This window comes from Topomyia yanbarensis, chromosome 3 (assembly GCF_030247195.1).
Source record: "Topomyia yanbarensis strain Yona2022 chromosome 3, ASM3024719v1, whole genome shotgun sequence".
In the NCBI taxonomy this organism is placed as follows: domain Eukaryota; kingdom Metazoa; phylum Arthropoda; class Insecta; order Diptera; family Culicidae; genus Topomyia; species Topomyia yanbarensis.
In genome coordinates this window covers 342102715-342119833 of record NC_080672.1, presented here as the reverse complement: position 1 = coordinate 342119833, position 17119 = coordinate 342102715, and the positions used below count along the sequence as shown (strand labels likewise).

General features: G+C 39.4%; 1 protein-coding gene across 22 annotated transcripts in view; it reads right to left on the bottom strand.

Annotated features, from left to right (window-relative positions):
• The window catches only part of LOC131693700 (glucose transporter type 1), a 704006-nt gene that overhangs the window by 210085 nt on the left and 476802 nt on the right, over positions 1-17119 (bottom strand). For 20 of the 22 annotated variants that reach the window (XR_009306301.1, XR_009306302.1, XM_058981755.1 and 17 more), the window contains one exon: positions 5003-5168. The exons of 1 other annotated variant lie outside the window; for it this stretch is intronic. Coding sequence is in view for 19 of the 21 variants with exons in the window: in XM_058981755.1 (XP_058837738.1) it covers positions 5003-5168 (166 nt within the window). In the remaining 2 variants the exon portion in view is untranslated. Of the gene's footprint in view, positions 1-5002; positions 5169-7485; positions 7974-17119 lie in introns of those variants that run through there. One more of the 22 variants, XM_058981766.1, reaches the window with a different exon arrangement.

The following is a 17119-nucleotide window of genomic DNA, read 5'->3' as shown; positions in this document are numbered from 1 at the left end:
GGACGTTGGTCCTGTCTCGCGTTGACTAAGCTATTGCGGTTTTAAAATTCCAGTCCTGAATTTAAACTACCAGTCCTGAATAAAAATAATAAGTTCCGTTATTTTAGGTGCCATGCAGAGCATTTGATAACGAATATATGTTAAAACCTGGCGAGAATCAAAATGTCATCGCCTCCAGAAACCTATCCGGTAATGACCGGAGTCAAATGACACACTCATGAGTAGAATGACGCAGTATAAAAAAATACAAATCGAGATATTCGTTATTTGTCTCCAATTTCATTATCCTCAAAAGTGTTTGTAGACAAGGCACTCAGAAGCGACATGCAATTTTTTAAGGGGTATATTGTGACGAGCGAAAATTTGAAAGGATAACGAACTCACGTACGGTCAATGTAATGACTGCTTTGCGCTTGAGGAACTGTGATAATAGCGGGAAGAGAACTGTTTGGTTCTCTTCTCTTCTTTGGAATTTCGCACGTGGATTTTCGCACGTGTAATTTTGCACGTTGAATTTTGCACGTGAAATACTTCTCGTGGAATTTTTCTCGTGGAATTATTCCACGTGCGAAATTCCACGAGCGAAACTTTACGTGCGAAATTCGTCGTGCATAACTCCACGTGCGATACTCACGTGCAAAACTCCACGAGCGAAATTCATCGTGCAAAATTCCACTTGCAAAAACCAGCGCGCGTAATTCCACGTGAGAAACTCTGCGTGCAAAAATCCACGTGCCGAATTCTTCGTTCAAAATTCCACGTGCGAAGTTCCACGTGCAAAATACCAGGTGAGGAATACTACGTGCAAAACTTTGCAAAAATCCACGCGCGAATTTCTGCGTGCGAAATTCCACGTGCAAAATTCTACGCGCGAATTCCGCGGGCAAAATACCGCGTGCGACCTGCGAAATTCCACGTGCAAAATTCCACATACGAATTCATCGTGCGAATTCCTTGTGCAAAATTCCACGTGCGAAACTCCACGTTCGAAATGCGACGTGCGAAATTTCTTGTGCAAAATACCACGTGCGAAATTCATTGTGCAAAATTCCACCTGCGGAACTCTACGTGTAAAACTCCACTTGTGGAAATCCATGTGCGTAATTACTCGTTCAAATTTTCACCTGTGCATTTCTACGTGCGAAATTCCACGTGCAAAATTTTACGTGCAAATTCCTACGTGCAAATTCGACGAGCAAAATTCCACGTGCGAAATTTCTTGCACGTGCAAAATTCTATCAGCGAAATTCTGCCTAAAATTATTGGTGTAAAATTGCACGTGCAAAGTTCTTCCAGTAAATTCCTGTTCCAAATGCCAGGCGTAAAATTGCACGTGCAAAATTCTGCATAAAATTCCTGGTGCAAAATTGCATGCGCAGAATTTCACCAGTGAAATTCTGCTTAAAACTCTTGGTGTAAAATTGCACGTGCAAAATTCTACCAGCCAAGTTCTGCTTAAAATTCTTGGCGTAAAATTGCAGGTGCAAGATTCTACCAGCAAATTTCTGATCAAAATTCCAGGTGTAAAATTGCGCGTGCAAAATTCTACCAGCGAAATTCTGCTTAAAACTCTTGGTGTAAAATTGCACGTGCAAAATTCCACCAGCGAAACTCTGCCTTAAATTCTTGGTGCAAAATTGCACGTGCAAAATTCTAGCAGCAAATTTCTGATCAAAATTCTAGGTGTAAATGGCACGTGCAAAATTCTATTAGCGAAAATCTACCTAAAATTCCTGGTGCAAAATTCTACCAGTTATATTCTGCTTAAAATCCTTGGTTAAAATTGCACGTGCAAAATCCTACCAGCAAATTTCTAATCGGAATTGCAGGTGTAAAATTGCACGTGCCAGATTCTATTAGCAAAATTCTGCCTAAAATTCCTGGTGCAAAATTGCACGTGCAAAATTCTACCAGCGAAATTTTGCCCGAAACGGGGGGAAAATTTGCACGTAGAATTCTGCACGTGGAATTCTGCAGGTGGAATTTTGCACGTGGAAATTTGCAGGTGGATACTCGAATCTTGCACGTAGAATATCGCACGTGAAATTTTGCACGTGTATTTTTGCACGTGGAATTTCGTAAGTTGAATTCTACACGTGGGATTTTGCACGGAGAAATTTGCACGCGGAATTTTGTAGGTGGATTTTTGCACGTGAAATGTTGCGCTTGATTTTTTGCAGGCAGTTTTTCACACGTGGAATTTGGCACGTTGATTATGGCGCGTGGAATTCTGCACGTGGATTTTCGCACGTGGAGTTTTGCACGTGGAATTTTGCAAGCGGATACTCGCGCGTGGTATTTCGCACGTGACATTTTGCGCGTTGAACTCTGCACGTGGAATCGCAAGTGGAATTTTGCACGTGGAATCGCAAGTGGATTTTTTGCACGTGGAAGTTACACATAGAATTTTGCAATGGTAATTCGCAAGTGAATTTTCGCACATGGCGTTTCGTACGTGGTATTTCGCACGTGGAATTTCGCACATGAATTTTTGCACGTAGATTTCCACACGTGGAATTTGGCACGTGGATTTTTGCAAGCGGGACATCGCACGTGGAATTTCACGAGTGCTATTTTGCACGTGAAATTCCGCGCGTAAAATTTTGAGCGCGGAATATTGCAGGTAGAATTTTGCACGTGGAATTTAGCACGTAAGATTTTGCATGTGGAATCTTGCACGTGGAATTTTGCAAGTTGAATTTCGCACGTAAAATTTTGCATAAGGAATTTTGCACGTGGAATTTTGCAAGTGGATACTCGAATTTTGCTCGTGTGTTTTTGCACTTGGAATTTTGCACGTGGTATTTCGCACGTGGAACTTCGCGCATGATTTTTTGCACGTAGATTTTCACACGTGGAATTTGGCCGTGGATTTTCGCAAGTGGGATATCGCACGTCGAATTTCGCAAGTGGATACTCGCACGTGGAATTTTGCACGTTGAATTTCGCACGTGAAATTTTGAACGCGGAATATTGGCAGGTAGAATTTTGCACGTGGAATTTTGCACGTGGAATTTTGCAAGTTGAATTTCGCACGTAAAATTTTGCATGTGGAATTTTGCACGTGGAATTTTGCAAGTGGAAATTCGAATGCGGAATTTTGCACGTGGAATTTCGCAGGCGGGATTTCGCAGGTGGATACTAGAATTTTTACATGTGGAATTTCGCACGTAGGATATCGCACGTGGAATTTAGCACGTGCGGAATTTTGCGCCAGGAATTTTGCAAGTGGATTTTTGTACGTGGAACTTCGAACGCGGAATTATGCACGTGGATTTTCGCACGTAGAATTTTGTGCATGATTTTTGGACGTAGATTTTCACACGTGGAATTTCGCACGTGGAATTTTGCAGGTGGATATTCGAATTTTCCCTAAATCGCCCTTACCTCATCATGTCGCCTCCATACCTGAGTAAAATTTTCTAGTTCCTTCAGAATGAAAAACCAGTGAAAAATTTGATTTGAAATGATTTGGAGTTGTGAAACTAATTTAAAATTTATTAACAAGTTGAAAATGTTTGGCGGGGTCCAAACCCCCGAACCCTCCTCCTAGTACCGCTGCTGGTTTCTAGTGTTTCAGCGTCGACACATAGCAACTCATGTTCGAAGCTGTCGATTCCTTGTATGTAAGTGTAAATCGTACTGAATATGTAATAGACATTTCCATCATTATATTAAACATAACCAGCAATGGAATCGTAGTTTGGATAAATGAGAAAGGCGCAATTACACCACTAGGTGGATTAAAACGGGTTTTTCAAATGAAATACGGTAGCAATCAATGTTAATACTATACCCTTTATTTGGTCATTTCCTCGAATTTCCGGAATCTTCAACTGTTCTCAACGTGGTTAAAGAGACTTTGATTTGCAATTAGTGGTCTGAACCAACAAAATTAAGAATTTTGGGACATTTCAATTAGTTTTGCATTATTTAGATATCATCATTATACCGGTTTATATGGGAATTTCGCATGTGACCGCTTACTGCAACCTGTTACGCAGGAACCAGAACTCCTATTCCAATGGAATGTAATAGCATTATGCTATATTTCACCCTAAGGAGGAAAATTTGGTAAAAACCAAAATTTCTCACTAGGGTGAAAATTTGTTGGTAAAAACCAGTCTTTGTACAGGAGGGCATAAATCCTTATTTCATACTATGTTGCGTTTCGGCTTCGCCTCATCAGAAACCAACACTAACTTATTGTCGGAATAGACATCACGTTTGATCAGTCGTTCGATTGAAACACAAAGTGTATTTTAGTTTTAAGGGATTTGCGTCAAGCCGTCTATTCCGACAATAAGTTAGTGTCGGTTTCTGATGAGGCGAAGCCGAAACGCAACATAGTATGGATGTAATAGCAGTCAATAGGGATGCTGTAGCTTTCATTTGAGCCTATATTTGAGAAAATCGAGTCAGATATTTCGGAGAAGCAGATATGAGTTCAAAGCAGGAAATTAGCTACCTTCTCAGAGCTTCCGGTTTCGCCGAGGGTGTTCAAAGTGGTCAATGTAGGTTCTATTGGGCATCAGTGAACTGAAGCTAAAAATAGTATTTTTTCTTGGTTTTAGTATTCTTTTCTTTATAAAAATCCAGTTAACAAATTTTCTATTGCGATTAGAGGTATGTTCACCTGTTAAAACACGTTGAGATATGTCTAAGGAACAACCTTCGATGATATATGGGCATGTAGGGCCTATTAAATCAGAGTGTAAGTGATCTTCCTATGGAAACGCAGCAAAAACACGATTTTTGATTGGAGGCACCTCTAAATCAGGTCCAAATTAAGCCATTTTTGGCGAAAATTCTTAAATTCACACCTAGAACAAAAATTTGAGCTGACCCTTGTATATTTCAAAACTTTTTCAAAATGTGGACAGGTCTATTGTATAGCCTTTCTATAGGAGAAAGGCAACAGCAGTAGCATTTTTTAACTTAATTAACCACAGTCGCTCAGTAGCTTTATCCCGCAACTTACAACAGAGAATGTATTGCTTACCTCCGAGACCTCGGTCTGACAGCTCTCCACCGACTTGGTGAGCTCCTGCAGTTGCGTCCGAATCTCGCAGAGGGCGACCGTGGTCTCGAGATGCCGGTCACCCCGCTGCAGATCGTCTAACTTCGCCGACAGATTCATGCTCATCACGCTGACCTGCTTCTGCAACCTGCCCGATGTCGATGCCAATGATGCCGATGCGGTTGAGGGTTGTTGGTTTGTTCGAAATGGTTGTTGATTCGGGGGAAAAGGAAGAATAGAATAGATTTAATTAGAGTTTGCTTTCAGTTCAATGATTTATATGGAGTTTGTGGTGGTGGTTGATTGGTGGGTTAGTTGCGCTGGGATGAGGGATGGTACCGTTTGTCTGAAGGAATCTCAACTGAATGAAAGAAAATACAAGATTCTGTTCTAATCGATCGTCTGCATGGTCGGAAGGCGTGAAAGAGGATGCACACATATGCACACATACAGACACACACACATACAAATGATTCGGTGAGAGAAGATAGTGTGGGTAGCTCGCTATTTGGATTTCTATTGAACTGGGCCAGAGATGCGTTACGATGGGAATGTTGGTTTTGCAAATGATGCATTTGCAGGCGATGGAAAGCAATGGTATAAGAACTAAAGCAATATTAAAAATGCAGAAAGAGCACTTGAAGGTGAAAAGTTTCCTCAAGCAGCATAGGTTATCAGTTTAACACTAATGGAAAACTTCCGTCTTGAAGGATGTTGTTCCAGTGTGTGCATACTTTTATTTAACAGTACTTGAGTGTAAAATTTCAACTACTTCTTCCTAAGATATTGATGAAGAGGAGAAGATGGGAAGCTTGGGATGAACACATATGAAAAGTTTATCTAACTAAGATCTACGTGTGGTTTTGGGTGTCTGTGTATTTGTTTTTCAGAAAAAATCGGATACCCGTGAAGTGACGGTTTTAGATTTCAGTTACCATTCACAGCTTCGGTCGGTGCGACTTTGCGGAACAGCTGCACTAATGAGGTGCTCATGTGTGTATCTCCCCCTCCTGGAGGTTTTCCAAGACTCTACGCTCTGTTTGTCGCCGGTTGCTCCGGCGGAAAAGAAGGAAGAAGGATCGCTTTCTTTGTGTGCCAATGAAACTTTGCTGGTTATTTTTACGTTTGTTTGAGTTTCTCGACTAAGAATAGAAGGAATAAGATGGTGGTTGGGAAAATGGTTGGGTGACAGAAGACGAAGAAGAGTTGAAAGGCAACAAACTGAAGGAAAAAGTCTTATTAACATGTTAGAATAGTGACACCCAGCGGGGGACTGAATTCCTTTGTTACTTAATTCGTTTGGCAAACTTTTCCACCCAGGTTTTGGCTTCTGATACGCATGAGGTGATGGTTATTTCTTTTATAGAGGATTTTGTGTCGTATGTGCATAATTAAACCGGAAAACTTCGTGCGGCTCATATGCCGTGTCAAAATGTTTCGTAATCCTTCAGTCAGCTAGAGTTATATTGAATCAGCCATGCTTATTAACATGGCAGTATACGTTGATCGTATAAACTATTTCATTGACACACATTATAAAAGCTTTTGAGACTTGGCTATCCTGAGAAGCATCGTAACTCATATAAAAGCTATAGTTCACGACTAAGATGTGCGGAATATATGGATTGTCCTGATCCTGATTTCTGCTAATAATGCATTTATTCGAAAGGGATTTCTACGAAAATTAACTATGAACGAGACAGACCATCGTGTGCGGTTTATGATTAGCAAACTCTTAAATGAGTAGTAAATTAAAAAGTCTCAATATATTACCCAGATTCTATTTGAAACATCTAAAATCTGCTCACTTCGCGCGAGTTACGTAACTATTCTTTTCTCGTGAAACGAATCCTTAAATATTTTTCATCCTCTATCAGCCAGCCAGCCAGTCCAGAAGTCAATTGGAACCAGTATAAATACAATGTATCTTCCAAAAATAGAACGGCAAAGGATAGTAGCTACAGTGCGGATCCGCCAAACTACTGCCAAGCGGGAAACAAAAGTGGAAAATCTTTCAAGTCATTAATTTCGAACCGGGAAACCGAGCAAAAGTTTCAAAGAGCAAAACAGGCGATAAATAAATACGAAGGAAGTCGATATCAATTTCCCGCTGCTATCCACCCGCCGGGGCCGGAAATCAAAGGCATGAACCGGAGCGGGGCATTCATTGATTTGTCCCCGAATCCATTCCCTCCCCTCCTGGTCGGAGAAAATAACTTGAGTGCTCTATTTGCTTCGATCAGTTGATAATTTGTAGCGCTGTTTGTTTGTTTGTTTACTGTTTCGCACTCTACTCGGTTGAGGGGGGTGGGAAATTCGCGTAAAAAGACGAAAATAAATGCAGAAAGTATACAAACTATAGCAGGGAAGGGTATGCTTTCTTGTTCGGGGAATCGGAGACGGTACCAGCTGTGTGCTTTGGTTTGCTTCGGTTTAGGCTACATTTTACTCGGTTAGCTACTTACCCGTAAGAAATATCGCCGTAAGACATTTTGAAAACGCTTTTTCTACTACTTTTTTCCTTCTTCCTTCTTATAACTGAGTGTGCATTAGATCCCTTCTTTTTGTTTGGGGAATGTGTGTATCTTTTTTTTTTAGCTTTGCTCTTCCGGATATCGGTTCTAAGAATTTAGGTTTTTTTGCGGATGGGAGAAAATCTGATCAATCGCTAATTTCCGGGCCTCTTATTCTTTGTCAATTTTTCGCTAGATTAGATTTTCATTCCTTCGCCAGAGTAGCCAGGGACATGCGTGAGAGTGAATGGAACTGTTCTATTTCCGATTAGCTTTGAGCCAGATTTGTTTTGTGTGTTTGAATGTTTCGTATTTTTTTTCTATCCTGTTTGTCTCTGTCTCTCTCCTGAATGTAATCTTATTTTTTTCTTCTTTCTCTTCTGCTCACTACTTAAAGGGGGTTTCGTGTTGTGTTGCCGGTTTTCGGCAGCCCGTGCTTTATTCGATTCGCACTAAATTAGAAAATCAATTTTCCTTCTCGTTGCACTATTATGGGTGAATACGAAGCTATAAGAGAGAGAAAGTTCCAATCAGTAGGGTGAACATTACAGTTTGGTTCAACGTAGTTCAGTCTAGATCGTTAGGTTGAATTAAGGCGACTGCGGGAGGGATTGGTTGTATTAGAAGGCTGACAACACAATTGTAGGTGTGTTGTGTTTCAAATTGGTAAATATAATATCAAGATTGGTTAAAATCATCCTACTTCGTCACCGGATTCAAATATGAATGCTTGAATGTGAACAAACTTGGAAACGAATAAATAATCATTACCGAGAAATAAAGGGAAGCTTTGTTTCGGAGCTCTAATGAAAATAACCACCACCCCTGCCGCAATAATTTAAATATTCGTAGTTTTCAAAAAAAGTTAGTTAATTAGAAAAGAGATATGGAATTGCATTCGATCATGCTGATTTTCGATTTTTTTAGCTTGAGCTTGTGCGACCACCCCTGGCTTGTGCGACCACCCCTGGCTGCTACTCCGTTATCGATCGGGACTAGCTGAAGTTGCACAGGGAATCAGTAGATAATTATGCTTGGGAGTAGCGAAACATCTTTCCATGTTCAACACCTGGTAATTCCAAAGTGTTTTTGATCAATACCGGCGCCGACCAGGACCGAACGTAGGTCGCGGAAGGAAAGGGAAGGAATGGTTAGTCCGATGCTTGCTTTTGCTGGTGGCCGTATATACTACTGCGCACTCCACAAGTATCACAGGAGGAGGATATTTTTGTTAGTAAGAGTATAGAAGTTGGATCTAGTTCTTCTTTACCGACGCCAGAGAGGTGATTTCACTACCTGGACTAGATATCGATCCACCAATTTCATGGACCGGGGACCAACGGCATTACTTCCCTTCCGAAGGAAGACGTGACCACAGATTTTTTCACCTCAAAAAAATCTCAACGACCTCGGCTGGAATTGAACCCAGGCCAACTGGAATGAGTGGCGTTCACGCGCACCACTCAACCACCGGCGCCGTCTCGATCATGCTGATTTTTTCTAGAAAAAAGAGTAGTTTAGGTGACATATTGAAGTGATTGTCTGCATTGAAGACCTGTCAAATTAAATGGTGAAGTAATAAACGGTAACATTTTCTATTCAATTCCCATACACGTGGATTATTTCAATTGATTATCCAACTTCTTTTTTTTCGACAGTTGTCCTACTGGAGCTGTAGAGTTAGATTCTCGGAAGGGCTCCCCGTAAGACAATTGCAGACGATACAGGCAATGGCGACCACTAAAATACTGCTTTAGGCCAATTGTAGCGGGCCGTGAATCTGAATGTGATATTCATTGTACGGGTCAGGTGTGTGCGGGCGTAGGGACTTGGCGATAGCGTGTATCATTGCGAAGGATTCGAGCATTTGTACGTTAACGTGTTCGATTGCGTGTGGGTTCTTATGTCGCGTGTGCTGATGTGTATGAAACTTCGCGTGTATAAATTCTATTTTATAAGCGTGTGCTTTTCGCATATTCGCGTGTGGTCTTGGACGATCGCGCGCGTACCGTGAATCTGATAATTAATTTTCGGTGTACGGTTTGAATACTGGAAGAAAGTAAGATCTTCCATATCACTCGAGTTCCTGGTCATGTCGCCATGCAACGTGTTGTCTAGTGGATATGAGCTTTATTTTTTGATTAGTCCAACTGAATGTATGGACCTAAGTTGCTAGTTTGCGTTTGAGACCGCGTTTGAAAATTCGTTTATCTTATTACCGAGGTGTCATCAAGTTTGCGCGATCGCGGGTGTAGGTGTGCGTGGTTGATCGCGAAGGGCTTAAGCGTTTGTATGTCAACGTGTTCGTCGCGTGTGCCTCGCGTGTATGTGACTTTGAGTGCACAAAACTCGATTGTGTAACCGTATGGCCATTCACATATTCGCGTGTGTTCTTGGATGGTCACACGGACCGTCATTCTGATATTTAGTTTACGGTGTACAATTCACATTCCGACAGGGAATGAGATACCCCATATCACTGAAGTTTCCGGTCACATCGCCGTGGAACGTGTTGTTCAGTGGATATAAGAGTTTTCTTTTTTTAAGTGGTTTAATTGAGCGCATGTCTGCTGATACCAAAGATAGAAACTTCCGGAAGTGACCGATTCATGATCGTGCGAGCGCGGGAGTTGTTATGTTCATTAGGGTGTCCCAAAATGACATCGTGTTAAAAAAGTCATCGGGCTCACTTCTTAAATGAAAGGTTAGGGTATCAGGACCACTTTCTTCTTTGGAGTGAATTTGCTAAAACGTTCCCTACTGGTGGCGAATTTTGATTTTTCGAAAAATGGGCTGATTTTGGGTAAAATTTCAAATTCAGGCTTGTTGAAATGCTTCTGAACTGTCTTAGATTTTTTTCAGCATTTTTTTATTTTTCTGGAGATCAAAATGGAGAAGTTTGATTAGTTAGTTTGTACAAAGTTTGAAGTATAAGAGCGGCTGAGCCATTAAAACTTAGTAAAAAGTGTAATTTTTGGTGTTTTTCATTAGTTTTTCTTCAAAACTGGGTATCTACAAATTTTTAAAAGTATAGACAACACTTCAAATAGTTGAGCCGAATAAAGGGGCGTAATTTTGTTGAAGAAAGTGTATAGGCACGTAAAGGGGTATGAGTTATATAAGTTTTTGTTATGTAACCTTCGACATTTTTAGCAATTCATCAAAAATAATAATGTTCCAGAAAATAAAACAATTCAAATGTGCTTAGACCACATATTGTTTTTTGGAAAATAGAAGGAAAATCATTTAAAACGGTGTTTTCTGTTTGTCTTTAGTTCGTCAGGATCGGGTTTAATGAGAATTTGATGATTTTTTTGTACCATCAATTATAAAAATAATGATAACTTTACTAATGCCATGGCAAGTCTCCAATTATTTTTAGAAAAGTTAATTCTCCATAATTGCTACTGAGAGGTTTTTTTTTACCAAAATTATTGTACTAGAAGATGCGTTGTATTCTGTTGTAAAACTTTTTCGAAAATACAAAGCCTTCAAAATTGACTATTTCAGAATTGTGTGATCTAAAACGTAAAGAGCAGTTTTTCAACATTCTCTCCACCCTTCTGCATTTTTCTTCACTCTAAGGTACCTGTCATGGGAATGAGACTTTATATACAAAATCTGAATACGTTAGTCAATTCGGCATACAAATATGCGCCATAACTTTTCACTAATTCGACATATTTGTTTAATTTTCATGATTTTCAGCCCCACTAGGTGGTTATTATTATACTAAATAATTTTAAAAAATCGTCGAATGCCCATAAAAACTGATTCTGATGTAGTAGAGACAAGAAGAAAACGCCATTTTTCATCATTTTCCTCCTATTTTACGAAAAACAAAATGCGGACTAAGCACACTGAAATTGTTTTATTTTATAGAACAGTGTTATTTTTTATGAATAGCATAAAATGTGAAAAGGTTAACTAGCAAAAACTTAAATAACTCATACACACTAGCCGTAGATATACACTTTCTTCAGCAAAAATACGCCCCTATATTTGGCTCAACTACTCGAAGTGTTTCCTATGCTTCTAAAATTTTGTAGATACCCAGTTTTAAAGAAAAACTAATGAAAAACACCAAAAATTACACTTTTTTCTAAGCTTTGTAGGCTCTGTCGCTCTTATAATCCACAATTTGTACAAACTAACTAACCAAACTTCTCCATTTGGATCTCCAGAAAAATAAAAATATGCTGAAAAAAATCTAAGACAGTTCAGGAGCACTTCAATAAGCATGAATTTGAAATTTTACCCAAAATCGGCCCATTTTTCGAAAAATCAAAATTCGCCACCACTAGGGAGCGTTTTAACAAATTCACTCCGAAGAAGAAAGTGGTTCTAATACCCTAACCTTTCATTTAAGAAGTGAGCCCGATGACTTTTTTAACATGATGTCATTTTGGGACACCCTAATGTTCATGCTTGAAACCGCGTTTTGAAAATTTATAGGCACTGATACGTTCACCTGATCGCCGAGATGTTATCATATTTGCGAGATCGCGCGTGTAGGTGTCGTGGATGGTCGCGAAAGGCTCAAGCATTTGTACGTTAACGGGTTTGTCACGTGATCCTTCCTCAGAAACAGTGCTGGGAAAATCGCCAAAAATCAAAAATCATCAGTGATAATTATCACTGCTGATCATGCTGTGCTATGATCACAACCAGTGCAGTAAAATTTCATTTCATTCAGTCGAAACTGAATGAACGCAGTCAATCAGTCGTCTACGGTAGTATTCATATTCATTTAACGCATCAGTTGCTGTTGATCTGAAGCTCGGTTCATGGCACTTCACTCACCGTCGCTTTCAAATGCGTCGCAATTCATATTCGATCTCTTTCGTTTGATCCTCTCAAATGAATAGATCCGCTTTCAATTTACCCAGTGAGCACCAGTCAAATGAGATCCGGCTAAACCTAAGACAAGAAGAGACAACTGGTTTCATATTTTTGGTTATCTTGCCTTTCTTGTGCCAGATGACAGATGAGTGTATGCAGCTAGCGAGGTTGGCAGTGCAGCCAATTTCTTTGTCACATTTAGATATGTTGCTATAATACACATTATTATGACCGTTCGATTAACTCACATTTCGCCAAAATGTATCTGGAACTAATCAATCCAACATTTTTATCACATACTACATGTTTCTAGCAAATTTGGCCAGCATAACAGACTTTTCATCAGAATCAAATTTGTAACAAAAAATGTAATAGAGATGAACGTACTACCAAATAACGTTTTACATTGCAACCAGTTCCAACAAGCTGTTATTACTAGATTCATTATTTTTCGTCTTAAATCTGCGAATATAAGAAATTTTGAAAAAGAAATATGATAGCCGCAGTATGCCATTATAATTGTACGAAGCTGTCAAATTCATTGCTAAAATCAAATATGTACCTACCTATATTTTCCTGTACAGAATTCCGATGACACAGAGGTTCAACACTTCCACACTGGTTCTATAGAAAAACATTACGAGCACAGTCTACGGACACGAGAATAGTCGATGTTCTCTTTCAGAAAGAATCCGAAAAGATTTAGCTCGATATGATGCTATAAACACGTCATGTCAATGGTGCGTTTATTGATTTGAGGTAACCAAAAGTAGCCATGTTGGATTGATTGCAAAATGTCCTTAATCGTCAGTTTCCTTCATCGACTTACCAGCCTTGCAAAAGCGATATAGATTTATATTTATTATGGTTTCACTTTAGTAATTACCAGAAACCGCCATCTTTGTTTTCAAAATGGCCTGAATTAATAAATTGCGGTATTTTATGACTACTTTAAATGATAACCATATTGATAGTTGTTTTCACTGTTTCTTGGTAACTAAAGGCCACCATCTTGGATTTCAAAATGGCCTCACCTCCTTTGAAATGGTATCCATGTTGCCCTCATCTTTGATTTTAAAATGATGTTAACCATCGAGCTCGAGCTTGACCTTGTGCGACCACCCCTGCTGGCTGCTACTCCGTTATCAATCTGGACTAGCTGAAGTTGCACAGGGAATCAGTAGATAATTATGCTTTTTTTGTTAGAGGAAACTTTGCCACTGCGACAACTATTCAGGTTATCTTTTGTGGCTGCCCCTGTTTGCTCTACATGTTACAAATTGCCCGAATCCAATGCAGTTGGAAGCGAGTTGTTTGTTTGTCCACATGTGTCGTCCCAACCGGGTAGTACATTATTAATGTAGCTGAGGATCCGTTTGGGACAGGTATGCCATATCTCGTGAGGCGTCACAAGATGCTTTCCGAAGTATCGCTCCCTTCGAAGAAATAGTACTGCACACTGGCAGAGAATATGTTCCGAGCTCTCGGGCTCGTAGTTATAATTATGCTTAGGATTAGGGAAACATTTCAATGTGCAACTCCTGGTAATCCTAAAGTGTTCATTGATCAAAACCGGCGCCGGCCAGGCCCGAACGTAGATCGCGGAAGGAACGTTAATCCGATACTTGCTTTTGCTAGAGGCCGTATATACTACTGTGCACTCCACAAGTATCACGGGAGGAGGATATTTGGTAGTAACTAGATATGGACCCATCAACTCATGGACCGGGAACCAACGGCTTCACTTCCTTTCCGAAGGAAGATCTTTCACCTCAAAAAAATCTCAACGACCTCTACTGGGATTGAACCAAGACCAACTGGGATGGGTGGCTGTCACTCTTACCACTCAACCAACTGCGCCTTCATTTAAAATGACTTTAACCATCGATTTCTGTTATCTATCATCTTGGACCTTTAACAAGTTCGACCGTTTACTCCTAAGACAAGACAAGGCAACTAGTAATACGATTTCTGTATTTTGGTAGCACGTCCATCTCTATTTCAATTTTTGTGGAAAATTCGATTCTGATGAATAGCCAGCCAGTTATGCTGGCCAAATTTGCTAGAAACATGTAGTACAGTCGTGATTCGCTGGTTGGGTCACAGCCTTGTCCAACTATCGAATTTGAAGTTGGACGGAATGACAAATGTCAAAAACTCTCCAAAGGAGATGTTGGCAGTGGAAATGCAACTGTTTACATCTCTAAATATTGTCAGATTGATTGTCAAAGTAAATTTGACATGAGATTTTGGCGTTCAGATGCTTTTTAGTTGGACAATGGTCCAACTAGCGGAGGTCCAACTAAAAAGCGGTCCAGTTAAAAAGTGTCCAACCAGCGAATCACGACTGTATGTGATAAAAATGTTGGATTGATTAGTTCCAGATACATTTTGGCAAAATGTGAGCTAATAAAACGGTTATTATTATGTGTATTATAGCAACATATCTATATATGACAAAGCAATTGGCTGCACTGGCAACCTCGCTAGCTGCATACACGGTAAAAAAACTTAACCCAATTTATGTATTCAAATTGCCCATTTTCGGAAGCTATTCGCGCTGTCAAAAATGGGTATTTTTTGTTTCTAACAATGAGTACTTTTTATCCATTTCACAACTACTCGAGCTAATGTCAATGGGTATATTGATCTTGATAATGGGTGAAAAATCTTTAAGCATTATTTCAAGCGAGTTAACCTGCAAACTAAGGATCGTAGTGGAACCTGCAAATTATCGCCCTGCATCGGAGTCCGTGGCGGACACGGAACATTTCGGCAATGCTCCGAAAACAACGTCTGTTTAGACTATTGAGGATGTTGAAAATATGCGCCAGTTCGGCATGTTTAGAGCAGCCAAAAGATCCAGCCATCAAAAATATATCCAGTTGGCGGTTTTATTTTGTTAAGTAGTTTTAGAATAGGATTTCTATCTAGATCCCTATACTTTTATAAGGAAACAATAATGTGAAATGAATGTTATTTTACTTTTTTTTTAAATTCAGAAATAATTCTACTGACAGTATTTTTCATTCTGGCGCGAATTTTATGAATGGGTATTTTTTACGCATTTTGTTGTAACAGTTCTGCGAAAAATAATGGGTGAAACATACCCAGGATGACGTACAAGGTGTGTACTCATTTATGGGTACAAACGCTTTACCCATTTAATGGGTTATTCCACTTTTATTGAAAATGAGTAGTTTTCTACGCATTAATGGGTACTTAATTTTATCAGTGTACAGTCATCTGTCAACAATGATTCAGCATGGTGCAAAACAGGCAAGAAAACTAAAAATACAAAAGAGATTATATATACTAGAGGTCGCATGCCGCTGTTAACACTGATTGTTTATGTTCTCGCTCTTACATATGATAGGCCCATTAGTTTGACATTTATTGCCCCGGGTACACACATGGCAAAGTAATGGGATACAATATGCTAGAACGAGACCCCATGTTTCAGTCGGTGAATACATGGAGACAGTAGCGCTTGGCTCCCCCTCGTAGTTATAATCCCTTTTAAAAATACAGAGACAACTGCTTCAAGATAAAGAGAAAGAAAGGTTCGGAACATTTTTCATTTTTGAGTGTATTTATTTTATACTTGTGAAATTAAACATGGCCGCCGGGCCCCTGGTAGTAAACATAAACATCCGGACTAGCATTCCGATTCTTTGGCGCACGATGAAAAGAGAGAAAAGGCCGGGTTTTCACCTCGGATCTTCCTATTAGATTACTTAGGGATACTTTTTATCTCGAAACTACTAATAAAAAAATAATTATTACCAAACCAAAACAAAACTTATATTAACAGAAAAACGTCATTTGTTTATTCTTTTCTTTTTCATATCCTCCTGATTTATCAGCTTCATCAAAAAAAATGACAGCCTCACTCATACAGAGATAAAATGTTCCCACCTGTATCCGTCTTGAGTTATCTCGTCTTATCATAGCCTTCACCCTGTATGTATTTATTATCTTGGTCGGAGTTATTTTCATGTCAGTGAGTGTTCATTCATATTCATTTGTGAGTGGTTCATTGGAATGGTTCACTTCCATTAGCTGAGACCGTGCTAATGTGAGGTTGGTTTTAAATAGAAACTAAACAGACAAAAACGTCAAATGACCAGAACCTCTTATTCAATTGACAGTGAACTCTGAGTGACTCAAACGAAGACGGCAGCAGAACTCAACTGATATAGTGGTGGTATGCTTACCGTGGGAGACTCGCAGTTTCACTTGAAACGAATATTTTCGCTTGAAATTGATATTTTACCGCACTGATCACAACCATAAAAAATCACTAGTGATTTTCTCTGAAGCGGTTATGGCAAAAAATCATTGCCCCAATATCACCGCTTGTGATCACGGCCTGATTATGATTTCTTTTTGATCAGGATTATGAAGTTGAGAAAATCAGGTACGATAGAAAAGATGCAAAATCGGGGTTGATGGTATTACATATGATTATTGTAAGAAGCTCCTTATGATGATGATTTAACCAAATGATTTTGGGAGTGAGAGCGATCCAGCACACATGTATAGATGCAAACTAATCGAAATGCTTAAGTTTTCAACTTTTTGGGGAAGTGTTTTATATTGAAGGACAAGTTGTTAATGATAGAATAAGTTATGAAGTTATAATAGAAAATCACTTCCTAATACTAAAACACTCAAAATAATCATTATTTGACATTTTTATTTATGCTCTATTTTCTTGAATTACATTGTAAACCTATTGATA